At 36.5% G+C, this 22,558-nt stretch overlaps 1 protein-coding gene and 1 pseudogene across 12 annotated transcripts in view; both read right to left on the minus strand.

Annotated features, from left to right (window-relative positions):
* PTBP3 (polypyrimidine tract binding protein 3) overlaps nt 1-22,558 on the minus strand; it is a 125,902-nt gene that overhangs the window by 56,426 nt on the left and 46,918 nt on the right. For 7 of the 11 annotated variants that reach the window (XM_064579195.1, XM_054509351.2, XM_045882931.3 and 4 more), the window contains 2 exons: nt 6,773-6,942; nt 2,989-3,135 (listed from right to left, as the gene is read on the minus strand). In XM_064579195.1, coding sequence (XP_064435265.1) covers nt 2,989-3,135; nt 6,773-6,942 — 317 coding nt within the window. Of the gene's footprint in view, nt 1-2,988; nt 3,136-6,772; nt 6,943-21,662; nt 21,818-22,558 lie in introns of all 11 variants that reach the window. The other 4 variants (XM_054509353.2, XM_054509352.2, XM_064579198.1 and 1 more) reach the window with 2 other exon arrangements.
* On the minus strand, nt 9,692-21,572 carry LOC129046058 (ELL-associated factor 2-like; annotated as a pseudogene). Its single transcript, XR_008506769.2, has one exon. The product of XR_008506769.2 is annotated as an ELL-associated factor 2-like (transcript).

A 22,558-nucleotide genomic window follows, 5' to 3' on the forward strand; every position in this document is an offset into this window, starting at 1 on the left:
GCCCTATTCAATAGATCAATACTGGAGACATGAGCCCTAGGGACATGGAAACAGGAATGGAACAGAATGGAATCCAAAAGGTAGTCTGGATTAGACACTGAGTGCATACCAAGTAAGCAGCCCACACATGAGGGTACATGGGCCATGCAAACAGAATGTGTATGCATGTCTAGTAAGTGTATATATGTATATTTTAAGTAGGGAAAAGCAAGTGTATGGAAAACTAGAACATGACAAAGGACAAGTTTCACATGAGTGGATAATAATAAGTGGGTTATTCAAAAAAACAATAAGGGAGAAACTGGTCAACTGGGAGTTAAAAAGAAAAAAAAAAGACCAAAGCCTACTCTCACTCCCCAACTCCAAAATATTTCTAATAAAACAAAAATTTAAACATTAAAATAAAGACAGCTAAAACACGAAGTATGAGAAGAAATAGGTAAAAACAAAGTTTTTTAAATGTTGCTATGCTAGGTCTTTATGAGCATGGTATCAAAATAAGAAACCATAATACAATCTTAAAGAGATTTGACTATTGTATAAAAATATTTTAAAAACTGTATTAGCAGACAAAACTCAGAGACAGAAAGTAGAATGGTTGCCAGAGGCTAGCAGAGTTGGGGAATGAGGAATTAGTGTTTAGGGTACACAGTTTCAGTTTGGGAAGATGAGCGAATTCTGGAGAAGATGGTGGTGATGGGTTACACAATATGAATGCACCGAATGCTGCACCTATAAATGGTTAAAATGGTAAATTTTATGTTACATATATTTTTTTTACCAGTTTTAAAAATGAGGAAAAAACTGCATTAACAGAAATCACTATACATGTAAGTTATCAAATAAATATTAAGTAAATAATAAGATGTAATTTCTCATCTAGCATATTAACAAAGATGACAAGAAAACTGCTTGCTCACACATTATCAGTGGCAACTTAAGTAAAATATATTCTTTAAAAAAAGCATACAGGTGGGGCGCCTGGGTGGCTCAGTCGTTAAGCGTCTGCCTTCGGCTCAGGTCATGATCCCAGGGTCCTGGGATCGAGCCCTGCATCCGCCTCCCTGCTCAGCAGAAAGCTTGCTTCTCCCTCTCCCACTCCCCCTGCTTGTGTTCCCTCTCTCTCTCTGTGTCTCTGTCAAAAAAATAAATAAAATCTTTTAAAAAAAATTAAAAAAAAAAAAAGCATACAGGTAACATGTATCAAAATATAAAATATGCGATTTTATATTTAAATATAAAATATAATATATTTTATATTTAAATATATATTTATTTTAATATATATTTATATTATATATTATATAATATATATTTATATTAAATATATATTTATTTAAATATATTTATTAAATATATATTATTAAATATATATTTATTTAAATATATTTATATTTAAAATATGCAATTTTGAGGCCACAAATGTAAACCAGTAAGAAAATGTTGCCAGTGTGCTAAGATATGTAAGAATGTTGCTACAGTGTTATTTGTAAAAGCATAAAATTGGAAACAATTTCGAAGTCTATTAACAAGACATTGATAGATTATGGCTATCTTACAGAACAGAGTATTATGCATTCATTTAAAAATCATGACATGGGGCGCCTGGGTGGCTCAGTCATTAAGCATCTGCCTTCGGCCCAGGTCATGATCCCAGGGTCCTGGGATCGGGCCCCGCATCGGGCTCCCTGCTCAATGGGAAGCCTGCTTCTCCCTCTCCTTCTCCCCCTGCTTGTGTTCCCTCTCTCCTGTCTCTCTCTCTGTCAAATAAATAAATAAAATCTTTAAAAAAAATTTTTTTTTAAATCATGACGTGATTTTACCTTTATTGCCGCAAAACAATATCCATGACACATTATACAGAAAAAATAACACCTTTCAAAACATTAGAATTCCATTGACGTAAAATTATATACATAGAAAATTATACGCCTGAATAGAGAAGGGGTACACACCGAACCGCTAGCAAAATGTTAGCTAATTAGCTCTCTTTGGATAACTGGATTGTTTTTTGATGTTGTTATTGTTGTTATTTTTTACTTTTCTAGATGGTTTGAATGTTTTACCATGAAAAGGTATGCTATTTAGAATTTATAAGTCAGTTTTTGATTTTAAAAAGTCTAATACCTAAAAAATTTAGTATCTAACATCTCATTTACTAAATTTATATAGGTTATTATACATCATTAATATCTCTTAGAACAAGTTAAGGATTATGCACAGGAGAAGTTATTGTTTTAAAAATGTGGAAAACTATAATTTAACTCAGTAGCTTGTACCATAGTGACTTTCAACACAGAATCAAAGAGCTGGAGGAGTTCTTTTGCCTTGTGCAAGAGGATAGGGGCCAACTTGCGCTTAACATAGTAAAAAACCTCCTTACTGCTTTGTGGATTAATTTTTCTAGCCTTAAGTAACTTCAAATTACTCTTTTAGCTACTACATATCAACCTGGAGAGACAAGAAGTCAACATGAACTATATCAAAATAAAAACTGAAAAATTAGGTTAGAGATGTTGCTATTCTACATTCCACATTCATCTAGAAGAGTCAAAATTCATTTAATGACCATTTCTATACAAATTCTTATTAACATTTTAAATGTTAAGTTCAGTTACTTAACATCACAACAGAAGCTTCACTCAGATTCTTAATGCCTCTATTATATATTCTGTATATTCTGTAAAAAGTTCCTTATAGATCTGAAATTTTAAGAGATAGATAAGAATATAAGTTTTTTCTTTTACTCATGAAGTTTCAAGGCAAAACTAACACAATTCCTAATACCATAACTTCAAACCTATTTCTAAGTAGTACACTTAAGCCTTCAGGTAAGAATTTACACGCACAATTTTTACTAATCTTTACACGCATCCCAACATGAAGGAAATCACATGATTTTTTTCCCTCTGAAAAATAGAAAATTAATTTTACATTATTATACCATGTGTTCTTGTAACTAATTTTTAAAATGCCTTTAATACTTACAGCTTGATTAGGTAGATTGTCAGTCTTAAGTTCTCTGTGGTTGGAATACTGAATAAAAACAGGCTGGCTTCGAAGGTGAGGAGTAACAGGAGTGTAATAATTCACCATAGTAACAGCAGCTTCCTCAGAAGCCATTTCTAAGAAAGCCTGCAATAAACACAAGAAAGCAAAGTGAAAGCTCATGTTTTGAAAGACAGCTAAGAACTATGAAAAGACTTTTGCTTCAAAGTGTACCACTGATGTTAACTGAAAACACATTTGAAAAATTGGGTTCAATAAAGGACTTGGGACTGGGAAATTTGCCAGGTGAATAAATGATTTCATGTGGTTTTTGGTTTTCTTCTTTTTTCTGTTTTTCTAAAATCTAGAAATAATTAAAAAGGCAAAAATAAAGGTGAGAATCAGCACTGTAAATGGATGCTTTCAGGGGTTGGATTTAATGGCTCTTTCCTAAACAAAAACTTCTCCAAGATGCGGGGGAGTGGTGGGGGTAGGGCATAATGATTTGCTCTCCTTTACCTTCTACTAAACAGCTGTTTATGATACAATTAAGTTTATGTTACAATTAAGTTTATGATGCAATTAAAAAGAGCATTCATGTGCAAAGGCTCAATTGTTCAAATTAGGGAAATGGGAGAACTTCCTACATTAAGTCAATATTGATTTGAGTTATTCAAGTGACTTTTTTTGAGATCTGTGTTAAAAAATACAGAAGGACGCCTGGGTGGCTCAGTCGGTTAAGCATCTGCCTTCGGCTCAGGTCATGATCCCAGGGTCCTGGGATCTAGTCCCACAGCGGGCTCCTTGCTCGGCGGGGAGCTGGCTTCTCCCTCTGCCTGCCGCTCCCCCTGCTTGCGCGCGCTCCCACTCTCTCTTTCTGACAAATAAATAAAATCTTAAAAAAAAAAAAATTGAGAGACATCAGGCCCAAAATGATGTCACCTGTACTAAGCCAAAGTCACCAAACCAAGACTTAATACCGAGCAGTTTCAACCTCTCCCCAGAGTGGAATCTTAAACCAATCCATCTGGAATTACCTGGTCAGCACTAGTGAGGTTATCTGCCTGACAGACCCCCACCATCCCTAAAGGAAGGTGACCTTGCCTGACAGAATTCACTCTGCTAGTAACTTCCTTGTCTCACCCTATTCTGCCTATAAAAGTCTTTCATTTTGCACTGTTCTTCATAGCTCCTTTCCATCTGCTAGATGGGATGCTGCCCAATTCATGAACTGCTGAATAGAGCCAATAAAATCTTTAAAATTTACTCAACTGAATTTCATCTTTTAATATCTGTAATCATTGTACCAGTATCAGATATTTGAAAAATAATACAGGAAGAGCTGAGATGGAAGAAGATCCTTGGGACTTATGTCTTCTTCTATATATGGCTTCTACTGGCTATTAAAACTCCTGAAACTTCTGTGACAGGTTTTGCCACCCTATCTTAATGGTTAGTTAGGAAGATGAAATAGTAACCATTCTGACCCCTCAGAACTACCTGTAAGAACATCTCAAATTTAAAATGCAGGAAGAACCCCTGATCCCAATCAATGCAAATTTCTAGACAATTCTTTTTCACTACAACAGAGCAAGTGTACAGTAACCACTTCAAATTATGCATAAAACATTTACAATTTATTTATAAAAATATGTATTTATTAACGACAAAATTTCCTGAACACAGAAAATGGCAAATATCTATAAAACAATTTATTTGTTTATAGTTATATTACTTGCTAAATGTTTCTATTTGGCAAATATTCCAGTAAAGGAATACTAACTTGACAAATGTTAAATGTGATGCTTAACTGTATCAATCAAATGTCACAAGTGAATCAATTAAATGCTTTAATGAACTAACAATATTCTATGAGGTAATAATGTTAGCCACATGACAGTCGATCAAATATCATTAATTAATTAATCCACAACAGATAAAATTCCACTATCTTCAAGGAATAAATGTCCACAATGCAATTTAAAACCACTATCCAAATATATCAGTAATATACTTTTACTAGTTTTTCTAAGAGGTTAAAAATGACCAAGGTAACCAAAATAGCTATAGCGATACTTCCTATCTGGTTTTTAATCATCTTTTCAACAAAGAAGTTGTACACTGTTTGCTAATAATATTCACTATATGGAGGGAAGAGTATCTTTTTGAAAACTCCTTCATAAATGCAAAGAACTAAACTCAATGTCTAACAGTCACACAAAAGAAAAGCTAAACGTCTTTGGAATACATGATTTTTGTTACAGAAAATTTTTCCTGAAAGTATATACAACCTAAAAATTCATCCGTAAAAATAAATTTTTCCACATGGAGCCCAGTAAAGGAATTATTTAGGTTTTCCCAAAGTATCCAGAGAAATCCATTTCCATAGTAGGGGGGTGGAGAAAAAACCAAAAGTCGCTACTCACAGAAAGGCTGGTGCAAATATCCCCCACGCCCTCAACACTCTACCTCTAAGTAACATAAGAGAGATTACACCTACAAGTAGTTCTAATGGCTCACATGACACTCTCTTGCTAAAGTATATTACTAACAAAATATTTTCTAAACAGGATTTATGATCCAAAGATAAGCAATTAACCTAACAGTCAGCACACAGATAAATAATAAATCCAGAACCAATGGCAGAGACAAAGTGTGATGTTGCCTGCTGCCCCTCATAACCATTTGACAGAATGTACAGGATACACTACATGAAACATGATACTGTACATGATAAATCTCACAGCCATTAGACTTGGCCAAGTTGGCTCTTTTAAAACTACGCAAACCACACTATTCTCAATAGTGGCAACTGAATTAAAATAAAGATCCAAGTGCATGTACTATCTCCAAAAGATGTACGATAAATGTGTAAACACAACAAAAGTTGAATACTAAGACATGTTATCTAACCTCTCCAGATTTAAATAACTTCATCTGAATTAAATGGGAATGTTTATTTAGTTTACTAAAGGGCCAGAATCTTCCAATCTCTTTCATATCCAACACGTATCAATCTATTTATAAATCTATTTATAATGTATCTTAAACTTATTTATGAAAATTCTAAGAAATAGGGATTTATCACACTGTATTACACAATATCTAGGGCCTAAATCTGTTGTCCTCCTCTTATAGCAATGCTCAGTATAAAGGTTTTCAGGACGACCAAAAACTGGGAAAGAACTAAAGAATTCATCCTACTGGGGTCTAAGCTGGAACAAGAAAGCAGATTAATTGTTCAAGTTAACATAAAAAGTATTGTATTTTTGTCATGGTCACCACAAAAGCAAGTTTCCTTATTCGTCTTAAGAAAAACCTATTAACTTCTGAAATGAAAAACTTCTAACAGTCTCTTTGGAATTATTAAAGAAAATATATGTTAATTCTAAAACTAAAATATACTATACATTTCTATAAAGATTTTGGAAAACTTAAATATTCTTTAATTGCCAAATAAGGTATAATTCATATCCTCTCTCTCTGTCTTGGTCTTCTGATAACCAAAGGATATTTTCATAAACTATTTTGTAATTAAGAATATAAAATGTTTTTTGTTAAGGAAGAAAAGGACAAGTCACTGGAATAAGAGATAATTCTATGTCCTGTGTTAATATTTTTGTTTCTTGCTTCCTGTCACGCACACAAAAAATTCTACTGAAAAAACTACTTATGTAAAGCAAATGAAATTTAGAAAACACAGAAAAGTTCAAGAAAATAAAGTCATCTTTAACACTAATATCCAGAGATAATCACTGTGGTTCAATCTTTAAACATTACATACCTGGCTTTTTCCTTTCAACATCAAAAGATTAGTAACTTTGCCAAATGGTAGACCTAATGATATGACCTCTGCTTCGGTGACATCACTTGGAATTTTGCGAAGATGGAGAACACGGGAAGGCGAACAGGGAGGTCTATCTCCTTTAAATTTCTTGTTGTCATTCCCATTAGCTAAAAAAATATAAGATTTTTTGAAATTACTGAAACTACTTTAGGTTGACATACTACATTAACCCTATTGTCATGTTTCATCCTCCAATAGTTTTAGTTTTTGAAATTCAGGACACTATGGGGCTGATCAGGGAAGAGAAGCAAAGTGGAAAACAAACCATCCACCTTCAATGAATGGCTGTTTTGTTTTTTCACTGCAAGTATTAAATTTGTTAAAAATTCAAGTCTGATTTTTAACTTCAAGGAAAAGCACTGGATAAATTAAGTTTTTAGAGGTATCTCATACCTCTAAATACTACCTCTAAAGAGTCAACTATTTGTTGTGAGTAGAGAACAATGTTTAGGTCTCTAGTGTATTTTTATTTTTTTTAAAAGATTTTATTTATTTATTTGACAGAGAGAGACACAGCAAGAGAGGGAACACAAGCAGGGGGAGAGGGAGAAGGAGAAGCAGGCCTCCCGCGGAGCAGGGAGCCCGATGCAGGGCTTGATCCTAGGACCCTGGGATCATGACCCAAGCCGAAGGCAGACACTTAACGACTGAGCCACCCAGGCGCCCCTCTAATGTATTTTTAAAGATATTTTCCTAATTATTAGTTCTAGTGCTAAATAAATAAGAATAACTTTTAGTAAAGATTATAAAAGAAATTTTATATTTACTACATCCTGAGGGGATTTGGATTTGAGCTGTATCAAATTAAGTTTATTTCTTAGGCATTATGTATTTTTTACTAATCTTTTCATGAAGCGTTTTTTTAGAAGCTAAACTGTGATTTCCTAATATAATCTTACTACTAATTATGTAACAGTAGGTCTTAACATAAGCATCATCTTGTTAGAAATGCAAATTCTCAGCCCTACCCCAGACCTACTAAATCAGAAGCTTGGGGTGGGACCCAGTAACCTATGTTTTAACAAGCCCTCCAGATGATTTCGATGCAATCTGAAGTTTGAGAACCACTGCTGCACAATAAAGAAATCCATTAGCCCAGTTTACAGCTAAATTTTATTTAAATCCTTTTAACACTGACAATAACTAGAACTGACAAGCCTGTAATGAATACTCAAATTTATGTACATAGATTCAGAAATGTTTTTCCCTAAAAATAGCACCACGTATGACTGAATGAATGCAAATTATCTGAAAGCCCTGAGTTTCATTACATACTCAGCACTATTAGGAGTAAAATACAATCTTTCCAAATGCCTAAAATTATCATTTTCCCAAACATTAATGGAACTTTGCAAACAACATGAAGACCACATAAAAATTATATGGCCATATTCTGTACCCATATCTATGGCACAGAACTCAACTTGCTTACAAGTAGGTAGGTTGACTTAATAATGCAAACCAGCACTCACTCCCAAATGTTCTGCTCATGAATGCAGGCAGCATCCTACACAGACCCCAAAGACTATCAATTCCTATAGGGCCTTAGCGGCTGTGCCTGTATACAGCAATGCCCAGCAAGACTGCAAGTAACAGGCAGTCAAATATTTACCGCAAATAAATCTGGGAGGCAAGAGATTCTTCTCCCTCCTCTCAATCACCCAGAAATACTGATTTTTCCCTCCAAAATGACTGATTACATTTTTCACGTCCACTCTCGATGTCATTAAGTTCACCTATGATCTTCCCCTTCTATTCTGCCTTCCTCTAGCCTTACTCCCCCTCTACCGTCACTCAGATCCAACATCTTACCAACCAAACTAAAATAGCGTTATCACATCACTATTCTGCTTTAAACACCCTGATGGGCTTCCAACCACCTAAAATGTCCCTTAGTTTCTAGTTTTCACTTATCCTGCCTCATTTGAGTTGACAATATACCTGAGATAAATCTTACTAATTTTAACAGATGAAAAGACAGGTCCAGAGAATAAATGATTTTGTACATAGTTAGCAAGTGTAAAAAGTGTCATTCAAACTAAAGTTTAAAGGTCATATTTTTTAGCACAAAAATCTCAAAATGTCTTACCATTCCTAGAAAAAAGCAAGCAACCTGACACCGACATAAATTTTCAAAGTATGTGCATATTTATATGGATTATAATGGTAACACTGTCACTACATCAGAACCCTACATATCATGTTCTAGATAGGAGTGAAAGGGCACGGGGTGTGCCTTTTTGCACCCTCCTGGTAGGCCTAGATGGCCAGACAACAATACTACCATCTTGTGCTTTCTTAACCAGCACAAGGTGTTAAAAAACTGGAAAAACATCCTAAAACCAACAGGATTTTATCAATTTACCCAGAATACTCCAAAACAAATGAACATTTAGAAGGTTGTTTCTTTAACAGAGGTTTTAATCATTACCTGTGGAGTAAAAATGAATGCCTATATATGCTATTTGAGCTCGTGTTAGACTATCAAATAAAGACCTATGGTAAGGGGCGCCTGGATGGCTCAGTTGGTTAAACATCTGCCTTCGGCTCAGGTCATGATCTCAGGGTTCTGGGGTCTAGCCCCGCATTGGGCTCCCTGTTCGGCGGAGAGCCTGCTTCTCCCTTTCCCTCTGCCTGCCGCTCTGCCTACTTGTGCTGTCAAATAAATAATAAAATCTTAAAAACAACAACAACAACAACACTATGGTAACAAATTTTTATCGAGAAATATGCATTAGGGGTGCCTGGGTGGCTCAGCCGGTTAAGTGTCTGCCTTTGGCTCAGGTCATGATCCTAGGGTTCTGGGATCAAGCCCTACGTCAGGCTCCTTGCTTGGCGGGGAGCCTGCTTCTCCCTCTGCCTCTCCCCCCGGCTTGTGCGTGTGCTCCCTGTCTTTCAAATAAATAAATAAGATCTTAAAAAAAAAAAAAAGAAACCCACAATTATAGAAACCCACCATTTTAGGCTAATTGTTCTGAATTATAAAAGTGCCTGAACTATGTTAAGAACATGTGCTATTAAATCAACCTGTTCTAACCAAGTTACCTGATATAACTGAGCCTCAAATTCTTTTCCAGTCAAATCAATATAATAACAGGGCTATTTTGAAAATTAAATTAGATAACATATTTAAATACTAGATGTAGGGGCACCTGGGTCGCTCAGTCAGTTAAGCATCTGCCTTCCGCTCAGGTCATGATCCCACGGTTCTGGGATGGAGCCCCACATCAGGCACCCTGCTCAGCAGGGAGTCTGCTTCTTCCTCTCCTTCTGCCCCTCCCCCTGCTCATGCTCTTGCTCGCACTCTTGCTCCAACTTTCTCTGTCTCTCAAATAAAAAATCTTTAAATACTAGGTATAATGCCTAGCATATAGTAATCAATAATATGTCTTGATTTTCTTAGGAAGGACTATTTTACCTGGAAGTGATGTTCTTTCTACCTTTTTGGTATTAAAATGAAGACTGTAGGTGACAGTGACTTTTTTCTCTTGATGTGCTTACTTAGCAAAATTTAAGACATTGCCCAAAATTAACTAAAAATTTTATTATTCTATGAAATTTAAAAATCTAAGAACTACTCATCTAGATGACCCCAGAAAAGGTTATAGCCAAAGACTTGATGAATATAATAATCTGAAAATGGAAAATATATAAGCAATCACATGGCCATAATTTACTAAATGTCAACAGGAAACAAGGAAATTCTAATGTATTAAATACATGACTTTGAAGAATTACTCTGTACAAAATACATTAGAGACTTTCCAAAAATTTTATTATGAAAATGAGCATTCAAAATACTTAGCTTGTAAAAAATCTTGATTTTATTAAACAATATATTGAAAACTACTGAATGCCTGCTACATATTAGTCAGGTTCCAAAGAAAATAAGTAGAAGAGTCTTTTTCTTTTTTTTTTAAACCATGGGCATTTATTATAAATCAGTTGTTGTGACATTTCACAATTGGGAGATAGCAGTGTTTTTGTTTTGTTTTGTTTTTTAAGATTATTTATTTATTTATTTGACAGAGAGAGAGAGCGAGAGCGAGAGCAGGAACACAAGCAGGGGGAGTGGGAGAGGGAGAAGCAGGCTTCCCGCTGAGCAGGGAGCCCGATGTGGGACTCGATCCCAGGATCCCGGGATCATGACCTGAGCCGAAGGCAGACGCTTAATGACTGAGCCACCCAGGTGCCCCGACAGCAGTGTTTTAAAACAGAGCATTGAACTTGAACTCTAGAACACCTGATCTGCTACTTGTTAACTAACAATATGTGGGCAAGTTACCTAACGTCTGTTTTCTCATCTGTAAAGCCTAATAAATGGAAATGCTGGTACTTTAAAAAGGCCAAAAATATAACATCAACTGAAAATTCTGAACCAAATTTAATTTATTTTATCATCAAAAGTTAAGACACATTTTCTTCAGTATTAGGAATCTTGATTCTTAATATAAAATAATCACATCTTACAAATTTTATATTTATAGCTGAATGTTTCTTCAGTCATCACTGCCACTTCCTGATTCACTCAGCTGCAAATCATTTCTTAAAGTACTCATCAGAAGGCCACTGTTGTCATGAGATCTATTCTGGCCGGCATCCGTATCAGGAATCCTGCAATGTGGCATGGCAGACATGGCAGGATGTCCTGAGATATAATTCCCTGGATCAGAAGGAGAGGATCTGCACTCTTCATCGTCTGAATCACTGGAACTATCCTCACTACTTGAAGATGATGAACTTTTGGAATCCAATGAACTATCACAACTACTCATCTGGCCCATCAGACTAGCTTCTGCCTTCAGTTCTCTCTCAGTATCATCCACTGGTGATGCTGGGGACATTTGTCTTCAGATGGAGACTGTTTCACAAGATGGGGAGTCCTAGCTGAAGTCCGCATTTTTTGCTGCCATTGCTCTCAACGATACTGAAGTTAACGACTTCCTTCAACTCTTGTTCTTTTTACAGTGATGTGGCTGCTGAGTTTTTCCAGTTGGCATTCTCCAGTGTCATGGTTAATAATTAAAATGCATTCCTTTAAGTAAGGTTTCTCTGAACCTTTGAAAACAGTTACTGGTGGAGTTGAACCCTCTATATCTGGCACAGTTATTGTCACCTGTTCACCTTTGCTGACTGTAAGCTCTCCTTCACAGAAGTGTCAATAGAAACAGAAGCAGGTTTGAAGTCATAGTGTACAGTGTGGAACGTGCAGCGTGGCTGCTTCTCGAAACTCTCGCCTAACGTGAGAACCCGCTCGCAACAGTCCATGTGCGAGGGTCCGGCTGCTCCATTCATCATTATTCTCCCGCCACGACTTTGCCTTGGCCACCTGTGCTCACTCCCATCTGCCACCTCATCCTGAAGCAGCTTCATCTGCTGTGGCCCGGGCAGCCAGCAGACTCCAGAAGTTTAAAATTCATATATTCCCATCTCAAAACTGGAGAAATCCACCAAGAAAACTATCCTAGAAATATGGATCTTTTTATTTTTTTTAAACATTATTTATTTATTTGACAGAGAGAGAGAGAGAGCGCAAGCAGGGGGAGCAGCAGAGGGAGAGGGAGAAGTAGGCTCCCCGCTGAGCAGAGAGCTGGATGCAGGGCTCGATCTCAGGAACCTGAGATCATAACCTGAATTGAAGGCAGACGCTTAACCGACTGAGCCACCCAGGAGCCCCCAATATGGATCTTTTTAAAAATGCAACTTTGTTAGGTTATACTTTAGATATAATAAAATCCACCTACATTTTAAATGCAGTATGACAACTTTTGACAAATGTATATACCCATATGATGGCAAAAATCAAGATACAGAACATTTCCACCATCTCCAAAAGTTCCCTGGTGCTCCTTTGTAGTCGGTCCTCCCTCCAAAACCCCCACCTCCTCAAGCTAAACATGTACCATATGACACTACCATACTGTCTTGATTACTATAGCTTTAGAGCAATTCTTTTTTCTTTTTTAAATTGTTCATTTTTTTTTTTTTTTTTTTTTTTAGTAATTTCTACACCCAAAGTGGAGCTTGAACTCACAACCTGGAGATCAAAAGTCACATGCTCTTCTGACCGAGCCAGCCCCTTTATAGCCATTCTTGAAATCAGGTACTTATCTGGGTACACATCATACAGGTACACATCATACAGTTTTGAGTCATCCAAAACATATACCTCATTATTTCTCTCTGCATTTATTTAGGCCTTCTTTAATTTCCCTTAACAATGTTCTGTGGTTTTCAGTGTAATGGTCTTACACATATTCCTGACCCTGTATCCTGCAACCTTAGTAATTCTTTAGAATTTCCTACATATACAGCTTTATTCCTTACTTTCCAACATGTATGCCTTTTATTTTTCTTTTTAATATTTTATTTATTTGTCAGAAAGAGAGAGAGAGAGAGCACAAGCGGGGGAACGGCAGGCAGAGCAGGCAGAGGGAGAAGCAGACTCCCCGCTGAACAAGGGGCCCAATGTGGGACTTGATCCCAGGACCCTGAGATCATGACCTGAGCTGAAGACAGACGTTTAACTGACTAAGCCACCCAGGCGTCCCTGCCTTTTATTTCTTATTCTAGTTTTATTGACCTGGCTAGAACTTCTTGTACAAAGTTGAACAGAAATAATGAGATCGGACATACTTGCATCACAGTGGATTTCAGCGGATAGGATTCCCTTACACCATTAAGTATGATGTAGTTTCATGCCTTTATCAGGGTAAACACGTTCCCTTCTATTCCTAGGTGGCTGAAGGTCTTGTTTATCATAAATAAAAACTGAATTTTTCAAATGTCATCGCAGGATATATTAAGATGATCATAAAGTTTTTCTCTTTATTCTGTTAATAGAGTATGTTGCACTAATTTTCAAAAGGTAAACCACTTTGTATTTTTGGAATAATTCTGGCTTGGTCATGATATATGATCTCCTTTCCATAGATATACAGCTGAATTTAATTTAATGCATTCTAAATATTATTTTTGGGTCCAATTTCATGAGGGATATTAATCTGTAGTTTTCTTCCCCCTCCTGTTATCAAGGGTAATACTAACTCCATAAAATAAATTAAACAGTGTTCTTCTCTTCTATATTCTGAAAGAATTTGTATAACACTTGTATTATTATTTCCTTAAATAAAGCCATTAGGTCTTAACTTTCTTTCTCAATTTGATTTTTTAAAACAGGTATAGAGTTATTTGGGTTTTCTAGCCATTTTGCATCAGTTGTGGTACTTTGTATTTTTCAAGGAATTTGTCCACTTCTAACCTGAATGAATGCCTGTTCATTCATTTTACTGGCTTTAAATTGTTCATAATATTTTCTTAATCTCTGTCTTAGCCTGCTTAAGATACTATAACCAAATACAACAGACAGGGTGGTTTAACAATAGAAATTTACTTTCTCATAGTTCTGGAGATTAGAAGTCCTAAATTAAGGTGCCAGGGGCGCCTGGGTGGCTCAGTCTTTAAGTGTCTGCCTTCGGCTTAGGTCATGATCCCAGAGTCCTGGGATTGAGCCCTGCCATCGGGCTCCCGGCTCTACAGGAGGCCTGCTTCTCCCTCTCCCACTCCCCCTGCTTGTGTTCCCTCTCTCGCTCTCTCTGTCAAATAAATAAATAAAATCTTTAAAAAACAAAAACACAAAATTAAGGTGCCAGCATTTCACTTTCTTTTCTTTTCTTTTTTTTTTTTTTAAGATTTTATTTATTTGCAAGAGAGAATGAGAGACAGAGAGCACGAGAGGGAGGAGGGTCAGAGGGAGAAGCAGACTCCCTGCTGAGCAGGGAGCCCGATGCGGGACTTGATCCCGGGACTCCAGATCATGACCTGAGCCGAAGGCAGTCACCCAACCAACTGAGCCATCCAGGCGCCCAGCATTTCAATTTCTAATGAGGACTCTTTTCCTGGCTTATAGACAAGGCACCTTTTCAGTGTCCTCACATGGCAGGGATGGAGGCAAGAGCAAGCTCTCCGGTATCTCTTTGTAAGGACACTAATTCCATTATGAGGGCTCCAACTCCAAGGCCCCATTTCCATATACCATCACATTGAAGACTGGGCCTTACACACATGAATTTGGGAGGTATACATTCAGTCTGTAACACTAGCCTTTTAATGTATAGAAGCATTCTTGATGTTGGTAATTTCTCTCATTGATAAACCTAGAAGTTTATCAATTTTATTGACCTATAAAAAAAAAAACTATTGGTTTCATGATTTTTTCTCTACTGCTTGTTTTCTATGTCCTTAATCTAAGCTCCTCATATTTAATATTTTCATCCTATTTACTTGGGAGTTTCACTTGCTTTTCTCTGTTATGCTTAGAAGCGTAGATAATTCATTTTATACCTTTTTCTTTTCTAATATAAACATTTAAAGCTATTAAGTTTCCTTCTAAGAACAGTTCTAGCTGCACCCTTCAAAGTTTAGTAAATTCTGTTTTCATTTTAATTCAATTCAAAATATTTTCTAATTTCCTTTGTGACATATTTGATCCATGGGTTAAGTGTTACCTTTTCTATAAGTAATTTGGAAAATTTCCCCCATATATTGAGGATTATACTTTTTTGATTTCTAATATAATTTTAATGAAGTAAGAGAACTAACCCTATATAATTTTAATGCATTCACCTTCACTGAGACTTGTTTTAGGATCCAAATATAGCCTATCTTGGTGACTATTTCATGTGAACTTAAAAAAATGTGTATTCTAATAGTGTTACAGAAACCGTTCCATTGTCAATTAAAACAAGCTGGTTATTAGTGTTCAAAACGTCTATATTAGGGGATGTACAAACTTTTTCTTAAAGGGCTACATAAATATTTTAGGTTTTGTGAGACATATAATCTCTGTTGCATCTATTTAACTCTACAGTGGTAGCATGGAAGCACCATGCTACCACTACACATAAAGGAGTGTGCCTGGGTTCAAATAAAGTTTTATGTATAAACACTGAAATTTCTATTTCATATAAGCTTCATGTATCTCAGAATATTGTTCTTTATTTTTTTCACAATTTAAAAATGTAAAAATCAGTCTTAGGTCACACGGAATATAAAAATGGGCAAATAAGACAGATTTGGCCCACATGTCACAGTCTGTCAACCCCTCTTCTGTGTCCTGATTTTCTATTTACTATGCTACCAATTACTGAGATAGAAGTTTTGAAATCTCCAGCTATAACTGTGAATTTGTCTATTTATTTAGTTCTATAAGCTTTCATTTTATATATTTTGAAGCTCTGTAATTAAGTGTGTATATATATAACAATTTATATATTTATATATTGATTATAAATAAAAATGATATATTATAAATAAAAATCATGCTATATATAAAATTATATATATTGCAAATAAAAATCATATATACTTTACATATTTTTATATATTATTATATATTAAAATTATACATATTTTTTCAAGGTATATATACACTTACCAAGAAATACAAATAAATACAATGGAACACAAAATGATAAATAATAAATATTAAAAAAATGGCCTAAAGAAAGCTAGGAAACAAAGAATAAATGGGACAAATACAAAACAAATAGCAAGATGGCAGGCTCAGAACCAACCAGGTCAAATAATTTTATTAAGTGGAAATGGCAAAAGATTCCAAATAAAAGGTAGAGTTTATCAGTCTGATAAAAGCAAGACGCAATTATATGATATGAAGAAGAAATCCATTTTTTTTTTTTAAAGATTTTATTTATTTGACAGAAAGACACAGTGAAAGAGGGAACACAAGCAGGGGGAGTGGGAGAGGGAGAAGCAGGCTTCCCGCGGAGCAGGGAGCCCGATGTGGGGCTTGATCCCAGGACCCTGGGATCATGACCTGAGCCGAAGGCAGACGCTTAACGACTGAGCCACTCAGGCGCCCCAGAAATCCATTTTTTAAAAAAGTTTTATTTTTAGGTAATCTCTACACCCAATGTGGGGCTTGAACTCACAACCCCAAGACCAAGAATCACATGCTCTACTGACTGAGCCAGCCAAGTGTCCCAGAAGAAATTCATTTTAAATATAAAATCTCAGGTTCAAAGTAAAAGGAATGGAAGAAGATAAGTATGTAAACAGGAAGCACAACAGAGCTGAGTGGCTGTACTGGTATTGAATAAAGCAGACCTCAGGAAAGGGAATATTACCAGGGATGAGGAGACATTTCATAATAAAGGAATCAATTTTTCAAGAAAAGGTACTATGTCATGCATAAATGAAACATATAAACATAAAAGGCAGATAATCTCTGCTTTTTTATAAAAAATATATATATTTTTAAAGATTTTATTTATTCATTTGAGACACAGAGATACAGAGAGAGAGAGAGCATGAGCAGTGGGAGAGGGAGAGGAAGAGGGAGAAGCAGACTCCCTGCTAAGCCAGGAGCCCGATGTGGGGCTCAATCCCAGGACCCTGGGATCATGACCTGAGCTGAAGGCAGACGCTTAACCATCTGAGCCACCCAGGCGCCCCTAATCTGTTTTTTAACTAGAATCTTTATACTCTTTGTTTACTTTTGTTTAAGTGACTGCACTGGGGATAAATCATCAATATGCATCTTGAACTTGCCACAGTCCACCTTCAAATGGTAAAACCTAGGTATAATGTAAGAACTTTTCAAAGTATATGTCTATTTCCCTCATCAAAACCTTTGTGTTACCGTCTTTTATTTTACTTTTCACATATGCTATAACCCCCAAATATATTACTATTATCTTGCTTTAAATAGTCAATTATCTTTTTTTCTTTTTACATCATGTTTTATACACTTAATCTTTTTTTTTTTTTTAAGATTTTATTTATTTATTTGTCAGAGGGAGCACGCACACAAGCAGGGGAAGCGGCAGGCAGAGGGAGAAGCAGGCTCCCGATGCGGGACTCGATCCCAGGACCCCGGGATCACGACTTGAGCCAAAGGCAGATGCTTAACCGACTGAGCCACCCAGGCATCCCTTAACGTATCTTTTTTTTTTTTTTAAGATTCCCCACCGAGCAGGGAGCCCGACGTGGGGCCCAACCCTAAGACCCTGGGATCATGACCCAAGCCAAAGGCAGACGCCTAACCAACTGAGCCACCCAGGCACCCCAACACTTAATGTATCTTGGGAGACCTTTCCATAAAGAGGAATCTATACTTTTTTCCCCTTTCTTTCCTTCTTTTTACTGTAGTAAAATCACATAGCAAAATTCACTATCCTAACCATTTTCAAATGTAGAATTAAGTAGTATTAAACACATTCATAATGTTGTGCAGCTATCATCACCATCCATTTCAGTAACTCTTTTCATCACATAAAACTGAAATTCTATACTCATTAAACAGTAACTCCTTCTATTTCCCTCTTCCTCCAGCCCCTGCAACCACCATTCTACTCCCTGTCTCTATGACTTCAAGTACTCTCACTTCCTTTTGTGCATATTCTACAGCTATTTTCTTTGTAGTTATCATGGGGATTATACTTCATATCTTCAAGTTGTAACACTCTAATCTGAATTTATGCCAGCTTATCTTCAGTAACATACAAAAACTCTGTTCCTTTACACCTCTATCCCCAACCTTTTCTGTTGCTGATGTTACAATACTATAATCTTATACACGTGTGCCCCAAAACACGAACTAAAAATTCTTTTAAATGCATTAGTCTCCTAAATTACATGGGAAAAAATGTAGAGCTACAAATAAGTCACATGCTAGTTTTTATATTAATAACATTTTTAAAAATGCAGCTCTTGTGAAAGACCTGTACTTTGAAAACTATAAAACACTGATGAAAGAAATGGAAGGGAACACAAAGAAATGGGAAAACATTCCATGCTCACAGACTGGAAGAACAAATACTGTTAAAATGTCTACACTACCCAAAGCAATCTACACATTTAATGCAATCCCTATCAAAATACCAACAGCAGTTTTCATAGAACTAAAACAAACAATCCTCTAAAATCTGGTATGGAACCACCAAAGACCCCAAACAGCCAAAGCAATCTTGAAAAAGAAAAGTAAAGCTGGAGATACCACAATTCCAGACTTCAAGTTATATTACAAAGCTGTAGTAATGAAAACACTATGGTACTGGCACAAAAACCGACATACAGATCATTGGAACAGAAAGAAAACCCAGAAATACACCCACAACCATATGGTCAATTAATCTTTGACAAAGCAGGAAAGAATATCCAATGGGAAAAAAAGAGTCTCTTCAACAAATGGTGTTGGGAGAACTGGACAGCAACATGCAAAAGGATGAAACTGGCCCACTTTCTTTCACAACACACAAAAATAAAGTCAAAACGGATTAAAGACCTAAATGTGAGGCCTGAAACCATAAAAATCCTAGAAGAGAACACAGACAGTAACTTCTTGGATATCGGCTGTAGCAAATTCTTTCTAGGTATGTCTAATGAGGCATAGGAAACAAAAGAAAAAATAAATTATTGGTACTACAGCAAAATCAAGCTTCTGCACAGCAAAGTAAACAATCAACAAAACTAAAAGACAGCCTACGAAATGAGAGAAGTTATTTACAAATGACATATCCAATAAAGGGTTAGTATCCAAAATATATAAAGAACTTATAAAGCTCAACACCCAACAAACAAATAATCCAATTAAAAAATGAGAAGACATGAACAGACATTTCTTCCAAGGAAGACATGCAGATGGTCAACAGATGAAAAGATGCTCATCATCACTTACCATCAGGGAAATGCAAATCAAAACTACAATGGGATATCACCTCACACCTGTCAGAATGGCTAAAATCAGTAACACAAGAAAGAATAGGTGTTGGTGACAATGTGCAGAAAAAGGAACCATCATGCACTGTTGGTGGGATATCATACGGTATTTCTTGTTTTCTATCTTGCTTAGCATAATACTCTCTAGCACCATCCACGTCATTGCAAATGGCAATATTTCATTCTTTTTTTATGGCTGAAAAACATTCCATTCCATATGTGTATGTATGTGTGTGTATACACACATCTTTTTTAAGACTTTACTTATTTGAGAGTGAGAGAGAGAGGGCACGTGTGTGCACATGAGTGGGGGGAGGGGCAAAAAGAGAATGGGGAGGGGGGAGAGGGAGAAGCAGACTCCCCAATGAGCAGGGAGCCCAACATGGGGCTCAATCCAGGACTGTGGGATTATGACCTGAGCCAAAGGCAGATGCTTAACCAACTGAGCCACCCAGGTGCCCCTTAGGACCTCTACCTCGAACATGGGGCTTGAACTCACAACCCCAAGATCAGAAGTCACACATTCCACAAATCGAGACAGCCAGGCAGCCCTCTTTTTTTTTCTTAATCTGTGATTGGACTTTAGAGTCAAGTGTGTTACACATAAATGATCTAATTTATTTTTTTAAATCAAATTTATTTAAACTAAAACACAAACAAAGACACTTTTGAAGGACAGTTTTGCCAAACACAGGACTAAAAAACAAAATTAAATCTTCATTCTTTTAGGCTCACTGCTTTCTGGTCCCCAAAGTTTCTGATGAGAAACATGCTCATATTCTTATTGAGGATCCCTTGTATGTGCTGAGTTGATTCTCTCTTTTGGCATTCAAGATTCTTTGTCTATGGAAAGTTTGATTATATATGTCTCATGTGGGTCTCCTTGAGTTCACCTTACTTGGAGCTTCTTGGATGTTTATACTCATGTTTTTCAACAAATCTGGGGCTGTGGTGGAACACCTGGCTGGCTCAGTCAGTGAAGCATCTGACTCTTGATCTCAGGACTGTAAGTTCAAGCCCCATGTTGGCTGAAGCGATTACTTAAAAATGCAATCTTTATTGGGGTGCCTGGGGTAGCTCAGTTGGTTAAGCATCTGACTTCTTGGTTTTGACTCAGGCATGGGTCATGGGATTGAGCCCCAAATCGGGCTCTGTGCTCAATGGGGAGTCTGCTTCAAGATTCTATCCCTCTATCCCTCCACCCACTTGGCACACACTCTCCCTCTCTCTCTAAAATAAATAAATCTTTAAAATAAAATAAAATCTTTATTAAAAAATAATTTGGGACTGTGGTAACTCTGGAAATCAGATTCTTCCCCTTCTTCAGGGTCTTCTAAGTTTTTGCTACTGTTTTTTGTTTTTTGATTGTTGTAAGCTATCTCTGTACCAAGAATCAGCCTTGGGTTTATGTAAATTTAAGATCTTCTCTGGTTTCTTTGAGCCTTTTCCCAGGCATGTACTATCACTTTCTAATTTTCCCTATAGACGCAGTTGTTTTTTAATGTCTTAGTCTTTAATATCTCACTCCCAAAAAGGGTGAAAGAGGAAAAATGAAGGGAGAGGGAAAGAGTGCCAGCTCTTTGAATTCACTAGAAGTCATAGGAGGAGGGGGGATAGTTTGCTACAATAGGAGGAGATGCAAAGACAATGGCTGCCTGCCTCTTTGTCTGCAACTGTGCGCTCAGAAGAAGCAATTAACAATCAGAACACAGATTCCTGAAAATTAAGAGGACATGGTCATTTCTAACCATGTAGGCTCCCTCAAGCTATTTATAAGCTGCTTCTGGAACATGTACGTACCTACTGGGGGGCACCTGGGTGGCTCAGTCGGTTAAGTGTCTTTGGCTCAAGTCATGATCCCAGGGTCCTGAGATGGAGCCCTGCATTGGGCTCCCTGCTCATCGGGGAGCCTGCTTCTGCCTCTCCCCCTCCACCCAGTCCCCCACCTCCCTCCCCCGGCTCGTGCTTTCTCTTTCTCTGTCTCCCAAATAAATAAAATCTTAAAAAAAAAAAAAAAAAAAAAGAGCAGAGGATGGGTGGCTGCTACTGTGCTAAGAGCTGAAATTGACCAAAATAAAACACAATTTACCTTCTAAGTCTTCCTCTGGAACAACTTGCAAGCTTTCAATAGATTCCAGAGTTCCAAATTACAGAAAGAGTCTGTCAGTGCAATTGTTGTCTAGGTAGGGAGTCAGATTCCTGGTGCTTCTTACTCCACTATTCCCAGAATCCTCCTTCAATTATCTTAAATTTACAAAACAAAACAAACCAAAAAAAAAAAAAAAAAAAAAGGAGGGAGAAGTCATATATCCACTTTGTGGATATTTACCATTTTGTACAGACCCAAGTTTCCACCTGGTATCATTTTCCTCAAGTCTGAAGAATTTCCTTCACCATTTCATGTAACAGACATCTGTTACTGACGAATGCTCTCAGTTCTTGTATGCCTCAAAGAAAGTTTGATTTTAACTTCATTTTTGAAACTTTAAATGGATATAGATGATTTATTTATTTTTAGCACTTTAAAGATGTTACTCTGTTGTCTTCTTGCTTACAGTTTAGACAAAAAATTTTGTATCATTCTTACCTTTGTTCTACTGAATAAAATGGGGCTTTTTTCCCTCTGGCTACTTTTAAGATTTGTTTTGCATTCCTGGTTTTCAAGAATTTGATTATGATGAGCCTTGGTGAGATTTTCACTGTATTTATCCTGCTTGTGGTTCATTGAACTTCTTAGTTATGTGGCTTCATAGATTCTACTATATTTGGAATATTTTCAGTCATTATCTCTTCAGGTATATATGCTTCCCTGCCCCCATCTTCCTTTCTGGGACCTGAATTACACATATGTTTGGACCACCTGATTTTTTTCTATAGTTTACTGAAGACTGTTCATTTCTTTCTCAATCCTTTTTGGTCTATGTGCTTTAGTCTTCTTTCTTTCTATCTATCTATCTATTTATTTAGGATTTTATTTTTAAGTAA

The sequence above is a fragment of the Mirounga angustirostris genome, unplaced genomic scaffold (genome assembly GCF_029215605.1).
Source record: "Mirounga angustirostris isolate CCGP_5_RB_7025 unplaced genomic scaffold, mMirAng1.0.hap1 SCAF_15, whole genome shotgun sequence".
NCBI classification, from domain to species: domain Eukaryota; kingdom Metazoa; phylum Chordata; class Mammalia; order Carnivora; family Phocidae; genus Mirounga; species Mirounga angustirostris.